General features: G+C 41.4%; 1 protein-coding gene across 1 annotated transcript in view; it reads right to left on the bottom strand.

Annotated features, from left to right (window-relative positions):
- The window catches only part of sspo (SCO-spondin), a 98574-nt gene that overhangs the window by 39789 nt on the left and 41479 nt on the right, over positions 1-17306 (bottom strand). Inside the window, exons 65-93 of the mRNA XM_088071939.1 lie at positions 16335-16426; positions 15695-15898; positions 15382-15552; positions 14943-15198; positions 14727-14773; positions 14461-14631; positions 14207-14341; positions 13507-13643; positions 13319-13413; positions 13135-13184; positions 12582-12752; positions 10513-10683; positions 10330-10409; positions 10056-10225; positions 9614-9660; positions 9167-9367; positions 8003-8173; positions 6900-7100; positions 6669-6780; positions 6328-6548; positions 5705-5857; positions 5387-5553; positions 4954-5099; positions 4393-4613; positions 3641-3676; positions 3303-3467; positions 1971-2183; positions 583-750; positions 163-297 (exon numbers count right to left, since the gene is read on the bottom strand). Of these exons, the coding sequence (XP_087928065.1) occupies positions 163-297; positions 583-750; positions 1971-2183; positions 3303-3467; positions 3641-3676; positions 4393-4613; positions 4954-5099; positions 5387-5553; positions 5705-5857; positions 6328-6548; positions 6669-6780; positions 6900-7100; positions 8003-8173; positions 9167-9367; positions 9614-9660; positions 10056-10225; positions 10330-10409; positions 10513-10683; positions 12582-12752; positions 13135-13184; positions 13319-13413; positions 13507-13643; positions 14207-14341; positions 14461-14631; positions 14727-14773; positions 14943-15198; positions 15382-15552; positions 15695-15898; positions 16335-16426 (4307 nt within the window). The remainder of the gene's footprint in view (positions 1-162; positions 298-582; positions 751-1970; positions 2184-3302; positions 3468-3640; positions 3677-4392; positions 4614-4953; positions 5100-5386; positions 5554-5704; positions 5858-6327; positions 6549-6668; positions 6781-6899; positions 7101-8002; positions 8174-9166; positions 9368-9613; positions 9661-10055; positions 10226-10329; positions 10410-10512; positions 10684-12581; positions 12753-13134; positions 13185-13318; positions 13414-13506; positions 13644-14206; positions 14342-14460; positions 14632-14726; positions 14774-14942; positions 15199-15381; positions 15553-15694; positions 15899-16334; positions 16427-17306) is intronic.

Genomic DNA, 17306 nt, shown 5'->3' on the forward strand with positions numbered 1-17306 from the left:
GATACTGCTTGTGCCCACATGCATACATGCATATATATGGTGCTTATCTTTTGAATACCAGCAGGAACAGAACCTTTAGGGGTGAATCACACACACACACACACACACGCACACACACACACAAAGGCTTATCTGTTAGTGAAATGATAGCAGCTTCAGTGCCTTTAGGGCAGCGACAGCCAGGCTGACATTCGGTGTTGCCCTGGCACTCGATGCCCTGCTGGAGGTCTGAGCAGCGCTGTGGACACTGGTTGGCACACGACACGAACTCCTGGCCTGGCGGGCACCCTTTCTCATCTGGCAATACACAAATAGAAGGTCATGAATTTTCCCATGATGCTGCAGGCCTTTTCCTCGCATAACGTGCCCCACCAAGAATGCTGATCACAGGCTGTGCTGACTTTTTGAACACAAAGACTTGCCTAGAAAAATAGCCATGTGCTGAATTAATGAGCACAGGATGATCCATCCTTGGGGTCAGAGCACTCTAAACTCAACAAGCGTGTGTGTGTGTGTGTGTGTGTGTGTGTGTGTGTGTGTGTGTGTGTGTTTGTGAGTGAGAATATGTTGGGTCTGTCTTACCGCAGGGTTTGGTGTTGCAGGGTTTGACCTGGTTTTTCTCTCCTTCACACTTCTTCCCTCCGTTCTTGGGCGGAGGACTTGAGCAGGAGCGTGTGCGTATGGAGCGCCCGCCACCACAGCGCTTATCGCAGCGAGACCAGGGACTCCAGCGAGACCAACCTCCATCCACTACAGCATCCACACACAGGCAGACATGAACATAAAGGATGGACATGACATACTATACCTGTGTTTCTGCATGTTTTATACTGTATACTACAAATCATACAGACTAAATGATCACTCTAAATGATCACAATTTGGCCCTTTAATATTTTTGGGCACCATTTCTATTGGTTATAATAACAAGCATCCACCAAATTAAGCGACTGCAGCTATTAACTTGATAGATTAAATAGTATATTATTGTAGAGTGCTAACTGGAACGATTTCAAAAAACAACAACAAAGGCCCTGGGTTATGATAAACCTGGAGTCTTTTGATCCATTTTTAAAGCAAAGACTCCAGGTTTACAAGGTGTGTTATCCAAACTTTAAGGCAGCAAGGCTCCCCAAACCAACGGGGGCAAAAGGCTCACCATGTGGCAATTACTTTGTCATCATTTCACTAATTGAGAGTGAGTTCACTAAAGCATAATATAAATTGAATTTATAGGGATAGAAACACCTGCATTACCTCATTTTGAGGGACAATCTTGTGCAGATCTTAAGTCTAATAGTGTGGTGCAGGAATGAGTCTTTAAACCCCAAAATGAGTTTGCATTTTGGCAGTTTTGCTAGTCCCTCGTCTTAAAGTCAAGGGTTTTTTTGAATTGGTTTTTGGTAAGATATCTGAAATAAGTACAGTGGTTTACGCAGGCTTAAGGTATTTTCTCGTTTGGCTCTTCAACATAAAATAACTTAGTAAATACTCCACTTGTGAATTTTAATTTCCTAGTTGCAATAATGTCATCCCTGCACCACTCTATTTCAAGGCCTTTTTTATTCATAGTGTTTACTTAAATCAATAAATTAACAACTCATAAAAAAACATGCACTTTTTGGTGGAAAAATTTGAGGGTAAGGGGCCACCAGGGTGCCCACAGGTCTTTTCTGCCCCAGGGCTCGCTTGTGGGTAAATGTGTCCTTTCATAATCACTCCACATAAATATAAGCATAATGTCTGCTCATATTTAGTCAAAGCTCTGTTATTTTGGGGCAATGCTGTTGTGGGTGCAGCTTGATTTTAGAAGTCTCTATTACATTACTACACAACAATAATGTTAACAATTATCACAAACTCAAACACTGACCACTTACTATTAATGCTCAAAACAGGATGTACAGCAGCAGACATGAATTTTAATTGAAAATTGGAGATTGATTCTACATGCTGAGCAGTTGGCTGACCTCTACAGGGCTTGATGTTACAGAAGCGATGCTCCAGGTTTCCTCCCAAGATGTCTTCACACCACGAGCCATTGGTCCGGGGACTAAGGAAGGTTCGGATCCTCTGCTGCTGACCCACGCCGCAGGACCGTGAACAGGAGCTCCAATCCCCCCACTCTGTCCACGAACAGTTCCTCCGTGCACAGTCTGCCCCGACACACACCTCGTCTCCATCTGGGAACATATTACAAAAGACATAAGACTGCTCAATACTGTCATTGAATATCTGTGCAGATTAGTCTAATAACTGGGATACTAGATTTTTTGTAACTGGAATCTAATTTCCTTTTCCATTTCTAACACCTGTTGCTACAATTTACCATAATTACAGTAACATCCATTTACGGTATTTAAAGTAATGTTGCAATATCTAGTCATTGCAAAGAAATTAGTAGAAAATGACCTTTTTTACTTATTTCTTGTTTGTCGTTTATGGGTCATTTCTCTGTAATCTGCTAACTGATCCCTTTCCATGTTTCTGAAAGAAATCAAGGCAGAATTTGTCAGGTTTTAAAGGGTTAAGTCTGAGTAAGGGCTGAATCATGAAAATTTTATTCATACCCTATATTGTCTCCCAATTTAAAAGTCATTAATTCTGGATGGTATTCCCCTTGGTGAATACTTCTGTTTACCACCTCCGATGAATTAACAATGTCTGATAAAAATCAAACAGTAAACACTTCAGCAGCCTCCTTTCTGGTTATATTTGATTAAATCAGTTCTCATGCAAAACAATCCTATATTCTCAAACAGAGTTGCTAAATAATACAGCTTTCCTCCTGATCGTACTAATCTCTTGTGATGTCTGTGCTGATCAGTTAATAAAACAGCATGTCCACCCCAAAATCTGTTCTGTCGTCTCTAAGATAAGGAACTGAGAAAAAGGACAAACCAAATCACAACACAAACACTATCACACAGTAAACCAACAGATGTTATGAAACAAAGTTTGCATAGAGATTTTGCTGGGAAATTCTAAACATTACTTACAGCATGAGCTCTCTCACACACAGAGCCTCCTAATATCTGAGTAATTCATACTTTGTTGTCTGATTTAAGTCATTGGAATGGTATTTATCTTATCACAAATGTTGCATTCTTTTGGTTACAATATTATTAAGTTTGACTAATGTTCCAACATGTTCCAAATGTGCCACCTTCATTCACAACTCATAACTGAGTTGCTTTCTCAGAATATAACAACATTAAAACGTAAGTGAACAGAAGGCTTGTGAAATTTGATTGGGACAAGATTTGGTAGCAAAAACAGACTCTGATAAGGCAGGATCATACCAGGACACTGTGGCAGGTTACAGGCCTTCTCTTGATGAGAGCTTCCAGTGCAGGGGGGTCTGACACACTGTCGATGACGGGACTTCATGGCCGGACTAAGAGCATCAGTGCAGGTCTTGGTGCAGGGACTCCATAATGACCAGGGAGAGAAGCCAGCATCCTCATCTAAAGAAAATAGAGAGAACAGACAAGGTTTTAAAATAAAGAAAACAAATCACAATAGCATGTATCATAGAAATAAATGGAAAACACTTAGATTAGCCAATTAAGCAATATTATGCCAATAAAAACTGGGAAGATCTAGTTGGTATTAAACTTTGTATCAATGAATAATTTACCTGGTAAACCTGGTTCTTCTGTAGGACCGACAATAACTGCCAACAAGAAAGGAAATTTTAATATCAGCACACCGCTGCACTATATAATACATACTGTCTCTTTTATGACATTATTTATTATGGCTGCAAATGAAGGATACAGAATAGCCCTTTACAATTAAATTAGATTTATGATTACATTTAATGCATACACACTCTAACTCTTAGGTCACATTTATACGAGAACATCCCCACTAAAAATGGAAGTCTTTTCCTTGCTTTTCAAAAAAAATCTGCGTTCACATGATTACATTGTGAAAACGACCCTCATGTACACGGATCTGCAAAAACAACCGAAAACTCTGTAGTATGCATATCATGCCAATAATTGGCAGTGTAACTTGATGATGACACACCATAGAAGAACACCATGCACATGCGCAAAGTGCAGCTGTGACATCACCATTCTCACAGGACCCGTGCATTGCCAGTTTACACGGTGACATAAGGGGTTGCATTTTCAAAATAGTACAATATGGAACACTTTTTCAAAAGTTTGTGTTTTCAGGCCCCCGAAACACTGTTGCTGTGCAAACAAAAAGGCCACACCGCTACAAAACTTCATAATTTCATGTTTAGTGTTTAGTGCTAAACCAATATCCCTCACCTGTGACTGCTGGTTATAGTGATAAAGTGCCATTCTTTTCCTCTTTACCTTAGCAAATCCATTACATACAGTACCTACCACATCTAAACTGGCCACTTCACTGTACCTGGGCAGTCAGGGGCCTGGCAGTAGGTGGTTTCCTGGCGTGGCCCCTGGCAGTCTCTCCCTCCATGGGCCGGGGTGGGATGTGTGCAGCTCCTGGAACGAGTCTTCAATCCCAGACCTCCACAGGACAGTGAACACGGGCTCCAGGAGCCCCAGGGAGACAGACCGCCGTTGACTGGGCAATGCTCCAGGGAACAGTTCCACCTGCCGTGTTCACAGCCGCTACAGAGCAGAGGGGGGTAAGAGTGAGGTGTGGTGCTATTGGTCAGAAGAGTTTCACTTTGAAAGCAGTGACATGAATGGGAAGGAAAAAGCTTTATAGTTAGAAAAGTCAACTTGGGGCCAAGTTTTGTAAATTCATAGCAAAAAATGTATTTTTTATTTGATATACAATTCTGTGTTATACGTTTAAGGCCTTAAATTAACTCATTTTCATTCTTTTTAGATACTGTAGGACCCCACAGATCCCTCCAATTGTCCAGCAGAAGAAAACAGTGTGTGTAGAAGGTAGTTTGGGACTGTATGGAATATAGAGCAACAGCAAAAATGATTTTATGCTCACCAGGTGCTGCAGTCATGAACCAGTGTGTCTCCAGACTGAAGTTCCACTCCCTCAGAAATGTTATGAAGGAGCAGAGATGTGACCGGCATGACAGAAACTCTCTGCAGAGAGGCCAGAAACTCTTTGTCCACCAGACAAGGACACTCCTGAAACACACGCAGTCACATGACGTGAAAACCTTTTTTTTCCCAAAGTTAAATAACACTTTCAATGGTATATTCATTTTAGAAGATCGTTAAAAGTCTGTTGGAAACCTTTTGACTTTATTAAAGTCATTAATGCATTTTAGCTCACTTTACTTTATACAGAAATGTGTTAACTACTAACCTTTTGTCTTTCTGTGCTGCAAGGTTTACTGTTTTACTGTTATTCAGCTGTATGATATCATGATTCTGTGAGTATGCTTCAGTTGTTCAGATGACATGGAACTCACCTGCAGACAGACACCGTGGTGATGGTATGTGTGCGGGGGGCAGTGGCAACCTTCCTCGCAGCCATCAGAGTAGCAGCCCTCTCTGCCACTGATCTGAGCACAGCTAAACGGACAGCCTTCACCTCGTTCACACTCCCTGTACAACCTGCCAGGAGGGCAGCCCACTTCTGCACAAAAATATTTCCACACAGAGACACAAATTTAAAAAACTGTATACAAATCTGCAAATGACAACTTTTACAAGGTTAGCCTGGATCTTACAATCAAACTAACTTTGATGCCATGGCGACAGATATTTTACAGGAAAACAGGACTCACCGAGGCAGACCTGGGTGTTACAGGTCTTGCTCTGGCGGGTGAGGCCGCTGCAGGGTGGAGAGCTGCAGAGACGAGAGCGGGACTGCTGTCCTCCACCACAGCTGACCGAACACACTGACCACTGAGACCACGGGAGCCACGGACCCACCGAGTCTGGAAGCAAAGACACACAGAGATGTAACACACCTGCATATAGAAAGGTAGTAAAATGCCTTCAATTTTATTCTAACACTGTATTTCTATCTATGACTACTCTTTTTCATTTAGGTCTTTCTGGACAGGTGGTCTATGGCTGTGTTGCATACTATAGTACCTGTCTTCTAGTATGTGAAAAAGTAATAAAACTGCCCTTGAATTTTTTTTAGATCTTTATGATATTTTCTTTTCAGTGTTTTTGAAAAGGCAAAAATAAGATTTTCTAAAAATGGAGAGAACAAACCTACAATTCATCATTGAGCATTGTTAGAGTTTGCAGTAAAGTATGTGTTACCACCCATGTGTTAATATATAGGTACGGACTTTGTGTTCAACTTTGGTTTCAGATAATAATGTAAAAAAAACTTTTCCTACTTCAGATTTCAGTAAAGCTGAGAGAAAGACATTATTTGGCCAGATAGGACTACCTGTGCACAGGTACACGTTGCAGTCTTTCTTCTGTTCAGCGGCTCCCAGGCAGCCTCTCCCATTGCTTTGCGGGGACGGGTTATCACACTGGCGTCGCCTAAACTTGACTCCTCCTCCACAAGAGAGGGAGCATTCAGTCCAGGCCCCCCATTGGCTCCATCCACCATCAACATAGCAACCAGGGACTGACTGACACTGCAGGACCCCAGCCTCACATGAACTGAGATACGAGAGAAACACAATAAAACACTGAAACATGTACAGTGTTGTACATTAGCTGTATTAGATTCTGTATAACAAAAACAGATTTCTGTTGTAGTGCTAGTCAGTTGTGTTGTACCAGTTTTTGCAGTCACTGACGATGCTGTCTCCTGGATTGGCAAACTGCCAGTCAGATCCACCAGGCCATACCCATGATGTATTACTGGAATCTAGCCCGCTGAATGCAGTTTCTATATTAAAGACAAAAACCTATTGATTAGACTAATCTCTGCTTAGTCCAAAACAGTTTAACAATACAATGTAAACACTGTCATTAGCAACTTTCACATTAACATATTGTGAACCTAACCGGTAGCAGAACTGTTGTGGTATTTGCAGCGACACTCCTCCCTGGTCACACATACTCCATCCTGCAGAACCGTGTCACCCGGACAACCGCAGGTCCGCCTGCACCCAGGGGAGTCCAAGCACTCTGTGTCACCATGGAGATCTGAACAGGAGCGAGGGCAGGGCTTCCCACAAGGCCATTCTTCCTGGCCTCCGCCACAGTCTGCAGCGCGCAGGAGGAAATACAGTTTGCATAGAGGGGAGAGATGCATTTTATGGTCTACTATGTTCTGACAGAGTTTAAGGCAATATAATATTACACCTACTCCTTTCTTTTAATATTTTTGTAGATCATAAACACACTGCCCAGAAGGAAAGCATTTAGTTGTTTTGCATAATCCTTGACTTAGGTTGAATGTGTTAAGGATTTTGCTGGTACAGCCTCTGGGCCTCTCTTCTTTTATTATTTTCCTTTTGTTGCTTTTAGGTATGGCTTGCATTCTATTATGTAAAAATCTTTTTTTTTATGTGGAGCTAATCTTGCTGCCATCGTGACCAAGACTGCCAGGAAGAAGAGATTTTGAATCTTAATGGGACCTTCCTGGCTAAATAAAGGATAAGCAATAAGCAAACTTGAAACTAGACAGACTAGATGGAGAATGGAATCATCCATGGGCAAAGTGGAGTGCTGGTCCCCAAATGGACAGGTATTTGTCAGACAAATGAAATGAGGGGCTAGCGTGTGTGGAGCCCTGTTAGTGAATTGAACAGTGCAGGATTCTGTCACCTTGCTGTTTATGACTATCCCCTGTTCTCATTCTGTGGGAGTTCAATCAAAGCTGAGAGTTCATTAGTCTTCCTTTTCACACAGCCATTTCTTTTTAAAAGGCCTTTTGGCTTTTTAATTAAACTCAAGCACTCTCCAAGGCTTCATCACCTAATGGGTGTCACCTTGTTTCTCGTGAGGCTTCTCTTAATGTCTTTCTGCGGTTTCACTAGAGCTCATGTTTCTGTCTTTATTCCTCATGTCATCCTCATTTCCATCCAGTAACCTCCCTTCAAGTGGTACATGAGTGCTTTTCAAGATAAAATACGCAATCATATACAATTCTTTATTATGCTGACCTGAGCAGACAGTGATGTTGTCATGGCAACCGCGTCTCTGCCTGCTTTCACCAAGACAGGGCAGCCCACCAAACCTAGCGGGAGGACTGCTACACTCCCTGGTGCGAGTGGACGACCCGGCACACCCATCACACTCTGACCATGCTGACCAGGGACTCCACGAACCGTGAACTACAGGGAGAGTGAGAGGAGGAAACAAAGATGGCATTGGAGTTTAAAATATGTGGGGTATTGTTTAATTTGTCCACCTGTAGAGGGACATCAAAAGTCGATAAAATGACAGTGATATGTACTTGGGTAGAAGCACAAGAGGACGTAAATGAAGGAGGTATGAAGGATAACTGAAGAAACAAACAGGAATAAAAAATATTTAAATGTCACTTAATTATATCACCATGGAGAAAAACCTCACATCTAAGTGAGCTATTAACAAAGGGATCTAAAGCCTGTTTTCATTCTCCAGTCACATTACTTACTAGTAAGTTGGGGCTAAATAATTCTATTCAAATTCTAAAAACATCTTTAATTTGATCAGCTTAGCTGAGGTTCTGTTATCGAGAACCAAATGAGTTTTTGTGTTATCTGTTGTCAGCTTTATTCTTATTATTCTTTTTTCTTCTTTTACCATGTAAGTTGTTTTAACTTTGCACTGAACCCGCACAACACAAGTCTGTTTAAGACAAACAAAGTCGTGTGGCATGAAGGAAGTGTGCAGAAGTTACCTACATGATGTGTGTATAAGAACCCTCTTTCAAGTTGTTTTAACTTTTAGTCTTGCCTTTTTTCTATTATTGCACTATTTATTTATTGTTATTTATGAATTTGGATTATATAATTTTAAAGGTTATTTTTTGTCATTTTTGGCCTTCATTAGTTAGGATAGCTATGGTGTGAAAGGGGCAAACAGAGAGGGGATGACATGCAGCAAAGGGCAAAGGGTGGAAACAAACTTGTGGCTGCTGCTGCGAGGACAAAGCCTTTGTACATGGGGTGCTCTCTCTACTAGGTTAGCTAATGGCCAACCCACTTAATTTTGATCCTTGAGGCAGATCCTAAAAAATCTGCCTCGACTGGAGAACACATTGGTTTAACTCCTTGTTTTTAAATGTTATATTTACTTTAAAGTACTGTGACTCGACTTGATGATGAGTGATGGTGTCTCACCTGGACAGAAGGTAATGACAGGGCACGGCTGTCTCTGGATTTGAACTCCAACCCCATTGTGTATTTCCTGTTCTCCAGCACAGGCTGCTCCACCAGCTTTGGGCTCAGGACAGCCACAGCTCCTGTAGCGGGACACCGACTCTGCCCCACAGGTCCTGGAGCACGGCGTCCACTCTGACCAATCACACCAGCCACCTGACACTGGAAACACACAAAAGAAGAAAAAAAAGTAAAATCTACATTTGTAAATCTCCAGGTATAACTTTCCTATCCAGGTTTGCTTTTAATCAAGTCAAAAATAAAAACTGTTGTCATGTAATATTGTTTTTTGCCTTTGTGTGTTTAAATTTTAGTCGAAGACAGACTGACATATGCAAATAATAAAGCCAAGTTTTATATGTTATTCTTATTTGACACATACAGAGATTTACAGCTGGTCTGACTCACCTGGGCAGGAGTGTCTGGTGCAGTTAAGCATCCCACCCTCACAAGTGCTGAAACAAGAAGGAAACACCAACAATGATCTTTTTTCACTGGATATTCCTCTGTTAACCCTTTGAAACCTGAGCAAATTGCTTTGATTTCTTTCAAAAACATTGGGAGAAGTTCTCTCTCTCTCTCTCTCTCTCTCTCTCTCTCTCTCTTTCTCTCTTTTAAAAGTAATTTTGAGGTCTTTTTCTTTTGCTAATTTCTTGTAGTTTGCAGGACATGTCTCGCCAATTCACTCATTGCCTTTTTAGACATGTTTTCAATGGAAATTAAACCAATTTGGTCAAGTTCTTAAAGTTTAAACACATCTGAAAAGCATCTAAACGCAACATAAGAAAAGGTTTCAAAGGGTTAATTATAAATGTGGTGTACTATGTGCTACTCTGAGTATTTTTCTGACCAGTTGTTACAGCCATCAGGGGCTTCAGTGGTCTCCCCTGGTTCCAGCCGGTGTCCAGTGCTGATGTCCAGGCAGGGACAGTCTTCTCTGTCTACACAGACTGTCCCGTTAGCAGACAGGACCTTTCCCCCTGTGCAGTAGCACCCCGGCTCACATTGCCACTCACAGTGCTGAGGAACAGGATGAAAATGACCTCATCATCATCTGAATTCTTAAGTGTTGCCTACAAAGTGTTATTTATTGTTAAACCTGTGGTAATCAGTGTGATACTCACAGCCAGGTCATCACAGGAGCGAGGGCAGGAGGGACCACAACTACTGAACACTGTGCCTGGGACCTGTGAGCATGGTGCCACTAAAAAGAAAACACACAGAATGACACACTGACAAAACAATAACATACAGTCAGCTGTTACACTCACTGCCTCATCTATATTCTGAACACTTTGTAAATGTACCTGGACAGTGGTCAGTGTTACAGGCTATGACATCAGTGCCCAGTCCCTCACAGAAGTTCCCCTCCCCGTCTGGACTGGGACTGTCACACTCTCTCTTCCGGCTTCGAACCCCCCCACCACATGACTTGGTACACTCGGTCCAGTTACTCCACTGACCCCAGCCTCCATCACCTGGAAAGAGCCATCACATTATGATGAAATAGTAAAAATAAGAATTAAGGCCTCACAGTTGTATTCTTGTCTCTCCAGACTCATAGAATATACAGATTCAGAAAGAATTTAATAAAAGGTATTAAGTGTACTTTTTGTGCAATTTGGAAGTAAAACCTGTATTAATATTTATGATTTTAGTGATTAATTTCCAGTGTGAGACTTAGAAACAATTTTTTTAACAGCAAAGTACAGAGAACTACTAGAGAGCTTGATCACGTGTTGCAACAACAACTAAGCTCAATATCATCAGGACCAATGAGTTTGTGGTTGGCTACCAGAGGCAAAAGATAAAAAAAAACCCAAAAAACAGAGTTGTAGCTATGCTAGTAGACAATGCTTCAAATATCGATCTTGCTGCAAACAAGCTACAAATTCTAAAACATAGATTCACACATCTCAAACTGGGCAACTCATTAGATCTATATAATCAGCACAGTGTCAAGGTAGAATGACACCAATAGTATCTGACTAAATGTCTGTCTGAGTTATAATGTTGCATAATGGCAAGAAAATTGTTTTTGCAGAACATTATGATGCCACACTGATGTTGACCTTTTGGATGTAAAATGTCATTACTTCATCATTTTATCCGTTTAGAAATGTTTGTGAAATTTTGTCATAATCGGTGAATGAATTCAGTTATGGTCAAAAACAGGTTTTGTCAGGTCACAGTGACCTTTGACCACCAAATTCTTATCAGCTCAAGTCCAAGTGGATGTGTGTGCCAAATTTCTTATAAATGCCCCAAGGCTGAGATATTGCATTCATGAGAGCGGAGCAGATGACCATGTAGCACTGAAACATAATACTTTTGTACGTTCATTCTAAGAGGAGCAGGTAAAACTATGAATTACCCAAGAAGTTAGTTGAAAAACTTGGCAGCATTGGTTATGCTGGGTGTACAGTGTGCATCTGTCTAACATACACTGGCAAAGACAGGCTGGAGATTACATGGCAGTGTGAGCAAAAAAAAGAGCCATTCACCCAAGTCATCATTTTGTCTAAACTGTAAAATTTTAAAGAGATAGTTGTTGATTTTTGACGCAGGAACTCAGGAATGCAGAAACGGTCAGGGAGCACACGAGTTAATATCAAAATGTATTTTAGCCATTTTAAAAAAGGCCTACCTAAAACATCAATAACAGTCTAAGTGAAGAGTGTATTTAGAGTATTTTCATTGCTTTACCTCGCTGTCGCACAGCCTTTTCCTTTAGCACTACATTTCTCATTAGCTGTTTGGGTTAGAAGGTGCCGTCAGCCACTGTTACCTGATCCTGTAACAAACCTTCACACTGAAAACACTCAATACAGCGTCCTCTTAGACTGATATTCTATTTTTTAGGTAGGCCATGTTCAGATATCCAAAACTATCCCTTTCATGTCTTTATATTTTTGTTTCAGTCGCAAACTTTAAGGGAAATTTTTCAAGAAAAAACAGTCTATTTTGATGTAAGCCAAATCTTTGACTCATCTTGTGGACTCATCCAGATCACAGAGGCCTTCATTTTGTGGATTAACCATAAAACATTGTGAGCAGTAGCTACTGTGTGTTTACTGTCAATTTGTCAATTGACAATAAACATTTCTGTGGCTTACAGGATGTTCAGTTTAAATTTTCCTGGCAAGCACATTACGTTAGCTCAGGCTGCTTTAAGATCTCGTGGTCAGACAAGGATAGCAAATGACCAGGACTCCCTGGAAGAAGAGATCTTGTATCTCAATGTGACCCTCCTGGCTAAATTAAGGATAAATAAAATTTAAAAAAGACGAAAGAAAAGCGGAAAATGTAATTGCAAAACATTTACCAATCAAGAGAACGTCAGTCACTACAAATAAACATAAAACAACAAACTCACGGTCACATGGAGCGGCGATGCAGACTTGGTCCTCTCTGTGAGGGCCCAGACATGGCAGGCCACTGCCAGAGCGCCGAGGGTTGGAACAGAACCTGTACCGAGACTGGAGACCAGCGCCACACAACACCGAACACTGACCCCATGGAGTCCACAATGACCACTGGCCATCAACTGGAGAGAGTGTGTGTTTGTATGAGGAGGAGCATAACAACAAAGACACAGAGCGGAACAATGAGGTTAAAGAGAACAGAAAGAAAAATGACATGTTACTTTTTCATGCTGGTTTGCTTCGCTTCAGCTTCATTTACAGTCATAAGGGTTATTTACAAAGTCTGTGACTGAAGAAAATTCAAGCTTCAAAAGTAAAGTCTTCATTTAATTAGTGCAGACAGGATTTGAATAAGAGATTAAAGGAATGCAAAGTACTGTTGCAGTTATGCAAACTATGTAAAAAATGACCTAGATTGATAGTGAAATGACAACAATGAAAAGAAAGCAAAGTAAAGAGCAATAGTGGATCAATTTTAGACAAATGCATTGACTCTTTGCCCACCATTGCAGCTGACTTGAGAGCAGTTAACCAGCCTCCCTGCTTCACATGTACTGAAAAATAAACACACAAGTTCAATCATATTGTCATCTCTTCTTCATATACTAATGGATGGAGGCACATGGTGGTGGGGTTTAACTCATGAAGGCATATAAAACAATTAAAGAATAAAGTCAGTTTGATTTACCAGTTGTTGCAGTCTATGGGCACAATATCTCCTGGTTTGTACTGTTTTTCATCCAGATCACATCGACAGTCAGACTCCCACACACACGCACCATCCTGGAAAAACGAGAGACCATCAAGAATATGGCTGCGGTTATTGTACATATTTGTGTGCGATTGTTTGTGTTTGCGTTGAGCCGCCCCACCCACCTGTTGGACAGTCCCGTGTGGACACTGGCAGCCTGGTGTACAGTTTCTGCTGAGGTCCATTGTGAGGTCTGTACATGACACTGCTCCTCTCACACACTGCTTCCACTCCTGGCCTGGAGGACACACCCTGCCATCTCCTGACACAGCAACCGAGTCAAGCACAGCAGATCAATGAAAACCCTCTTAGTATAATAAAAAAATCTTATTAACCTGATTTTGTTGAAAACAGAACATCAAATGTTGTTCAGTACTGATATGACAAAAGCTGCATGCCCTGTGACTTAGATGAATCCAAACTAACCCTTTAACACCACAGTCAGGCAATTATACCTAAAAATAGCTGGATAAAATTACTGTTTTTGTCAATGAAGTCTGGCTTTGAGGAGAGCAGAGATAAGTTTCATTTTCCATTCAGTTACCCATCAGAAAAGGGCTGTCTGTTTCATAAGTACTGAGCATTTCCAGTTCACCATTAAAGTATTTAAGAAAAACAAAGTTTTCATGAATTCAGTGGAACACAAGGTGAATAACCAACATACAAATGGTCATTTGGGGGGCCAGGTATTCCTTCAATGCAATAAATATATATGTGCCACTACAATAGATTCAGCTGACATCTTGAAAAGACTCGACCACTTACATAATTTTGATATTACAAACGACAATATTGTTATTGAGAGTGGTGTAGGTCTTTCTGTACCACAGGGCTGCAGGTTACAGGCGCTGAACTGCTGAGCGGTGCCGTGGATCCGGATGGGCCCACGGGTTCTGGTCCTGTAACCTCCTCCACATGTCACTGAACACTCTGACCATGCACCCCATGGATCCTTTACCCCTTCAGACACATATTTCATTCAGTTTTAATCTGTGGTTTGTTTTTAATATCTCTGAATGCAGACATGAGCAAAAACGTAGATTTTGTATTTAACCAAGTTAGCAACAAGAAGTTCTCACCAAAGCAGGGTTCAATGCTGCAGGTATCAATCCCAACTCTGTCTCCTTTGCAGGGGCGACCCCCGAAAGCTGGAGGAGGATTGGTTCCTGAACGATAACGCCTTCTCACACCAACATCACATGTTCGGCTGCAAGCGCTCCATTGGGTCCAGCTGCTCCAGCCGCAGTCCACTGAGGGTAAAAGGTGGAGAAAGACCGAGAGAATGGGAGACAAATGAGGAGAGAGGGAAAACTGAAAATTCAAATGTAACAGTGAGGCCACTCACCAGGACACGGAGCTGATCCACACACCATTTCTCCATTAGTGCAGGTGCTATTGGAGAACACAATGCAAAAAAAGTGACATCAAACTCCAACACCCAAAATATTTAATTACTTTAGATTCTAAACTTTCAAGCTAATTTAAATCATCCACTCTTTGACCAAAGTTTCACCCCGTGTACTTAACAATGAGTGTCATTTTGGACACAGGCCAACAGTACCAGTTATTGCAGGCATCAACAGGCAGGGTGGCAGCGGCTGGGTACATTTCCCCCTGATGGTAACACGGGCACTTTGCCAGAGGCACACAGCTGCCGTTGAGCAAGTAGAGGCCCAGAGTGCAATAGCAGCCATCATAACAGGCAGTGGCACACTGCACCTCTGTGGAGGTCATGTCCAAACACACACGCGGACACGCACCACCATGAGCCTCACACTCTGCTGATGTCATGTACACCATACCCTCTGGACACACACCTGAGAGGAGACAAGTAAGGATCAGAACTGAATACACAGGCTCACATGGCTGTATTCCCTGAGGTGGATGAAACAATCCCAAATATAATGCAAACCAATACAAAAACACCACCAACACAATTCTATAATAGAGTAATGTTATTCACACATTGTCTTGAGTAATAAGAAAACATGATGCAGTACCTGAGCAGGGGTGGGAGTTGCAGTCTCTTGTCTGTATGTGTGGCCCAGTGCAGCTGCTGCCCCCATGCTGTGGTGAGGGTGAATTGCAGAATCGCTGTCTTGTTTGGACGCCAGAGTCACACTCTGATGAACACTGAGACCATGATGACCACGCTGACCAGCCGCCATTCACTGGAAGAAGACAACTAAAATTGGAGCTAAACTAACTTAAATCAGCTTTTTAGCCTTTTTCCTAACATGTCATTAGTGGAGAGTGGAGGGAACACGAAATTGTGGACACTGAGGCCTCTGTGTGTGTCTGTATCTGGAATACCTGGACAGCGTACAGTGTTACAAGGCTCTTGCTCCTCGCTGTCTCCATTGCAGGCAGAGTCTGTGTGTGTGTGGTTGAAAATTGTGAGCGTGTGGTTGCAGCTGCGGAATCGCCGTCTGATTCCAACATCATCTACATGGTTGAAACATGTCTTACTGCACTCGGACCAGCCGGTCCATTTGCTCCAAACTCCATCTGGTAGTACTGCACAAGACAAAGACAAAGTCATTATACAAGTAATGAGTATGCAGCTGATTTACAAGACTGCAATACTGGCTCGATACTTTCATTAAAGTATTTGAAGAAAGGCTTTGATTGTTGCTCATAAAATAGTTCTTAAGACTGGTTTTGTTATAATGTAAGGACAAGGGCCTTACATTATAATAATATAATAATATCTATGTTTGGTGAAACAAAAACCCCATATGCTATGACAAATGAAGGATAAGTGAGTTTTTATATGTGCTATACATATGTTTTAGTGCAATATCCAATTCAGCCAACATTTTTGTCCCAATCTGAAGATACAAATAAAAAATTCCTTGAAAAGCTCTTGTTTAAAAGAAATCCCTGAAAAACAAGGTAAAACCATAACAGCATTAGTGGTACTGTTGTGTGCCTGTGGCGTGAGTTAGTGTACCAGGGAGGCAGGGGCTAGAGCAGCGGCGGGCTTCCGAGGAGTCTCCTGAACAGGGCTGGATTCTGACTGCTCCAGCTGGGTTCACTGGAGACCTGATGAGACAAAGTCAAAACATAAAGACTCCTGATCAGAATTCAACAGGTGGCATGTGTATGTGTGTCAAAAATCATCTGTCCATGGCAAGTGCCTTCAGACATGATATAAAAGTGCAAATGAATTTACAGCTTGCTATAGTGGCAGCAAATAGTAAATGACACTGCAGGGAAATATTTGGTAGACAATATAAGGCAATCATTGTATGTATGTATATTTCATACAGATCTATTTTTTTTATTATACAACTAATATAACTTTATTATCTGATGTGCATAGACTTATACTGCTGCAGTTAGCATTTTGAGCTCCACAACAATCCTGATTTAATGTGTTATACATCTGCAAATGATAGCCTATTTATGTTTGTTAAAAAGGCTGGCTGTCCTTTTCCTTAAAAAGCAAAATATATGACTTTAGTTTGAAGAAGAACATTGATTATTAGGAACAAAACTTACTGAAAACAAGTGTTCTCAAATTCAGAAATACTGAGGTGGGAGTTCAAGAGACCCCTTTGAAAATGGCCATGCCAGTTGTTACCTCTCCAAAATTTAGTCTAATTTTGGAGCCTTATTCAGCCCCCTTCCCAAAAAGATATGCTGACATGGTAGTTAACAATGACTGCCTTAGGCTGTCTAGTTCCACAAGATAGCACTTTTGCCTTAGCTGAAAAAATAAGTGGTTGCAACATCTTAAATTCAGTAATGTTGCCATTCAATTATTTTCGCAAGTGGGGGACATTTCATCAGGGTGACCATGGTACCCCCAAGGCCCCAAATTTGTAAAATGTAATTTTATAGTGTTGTTAGAGTGTACAAAAACAGCAAACTGAGGAAATATGTACAGATTACGTACAGAGGTATTGTTAAAATTCAATAT

Source organism: Plectropomus leopardus, chromosome 21 (genome assembly GCF_026936395.1).
Source record: "Plectropomus leopardus strain MGB_pleo_1.0 chromosome 21, ASM2693639v1, whole genome shotgun sequence".
Lineage (NCBI taxonomy): Eukaryota > Metazoa > Chordata > Actinopteri > Perciformes > Serranidae > Plectropomus > Plectropomus leopardus.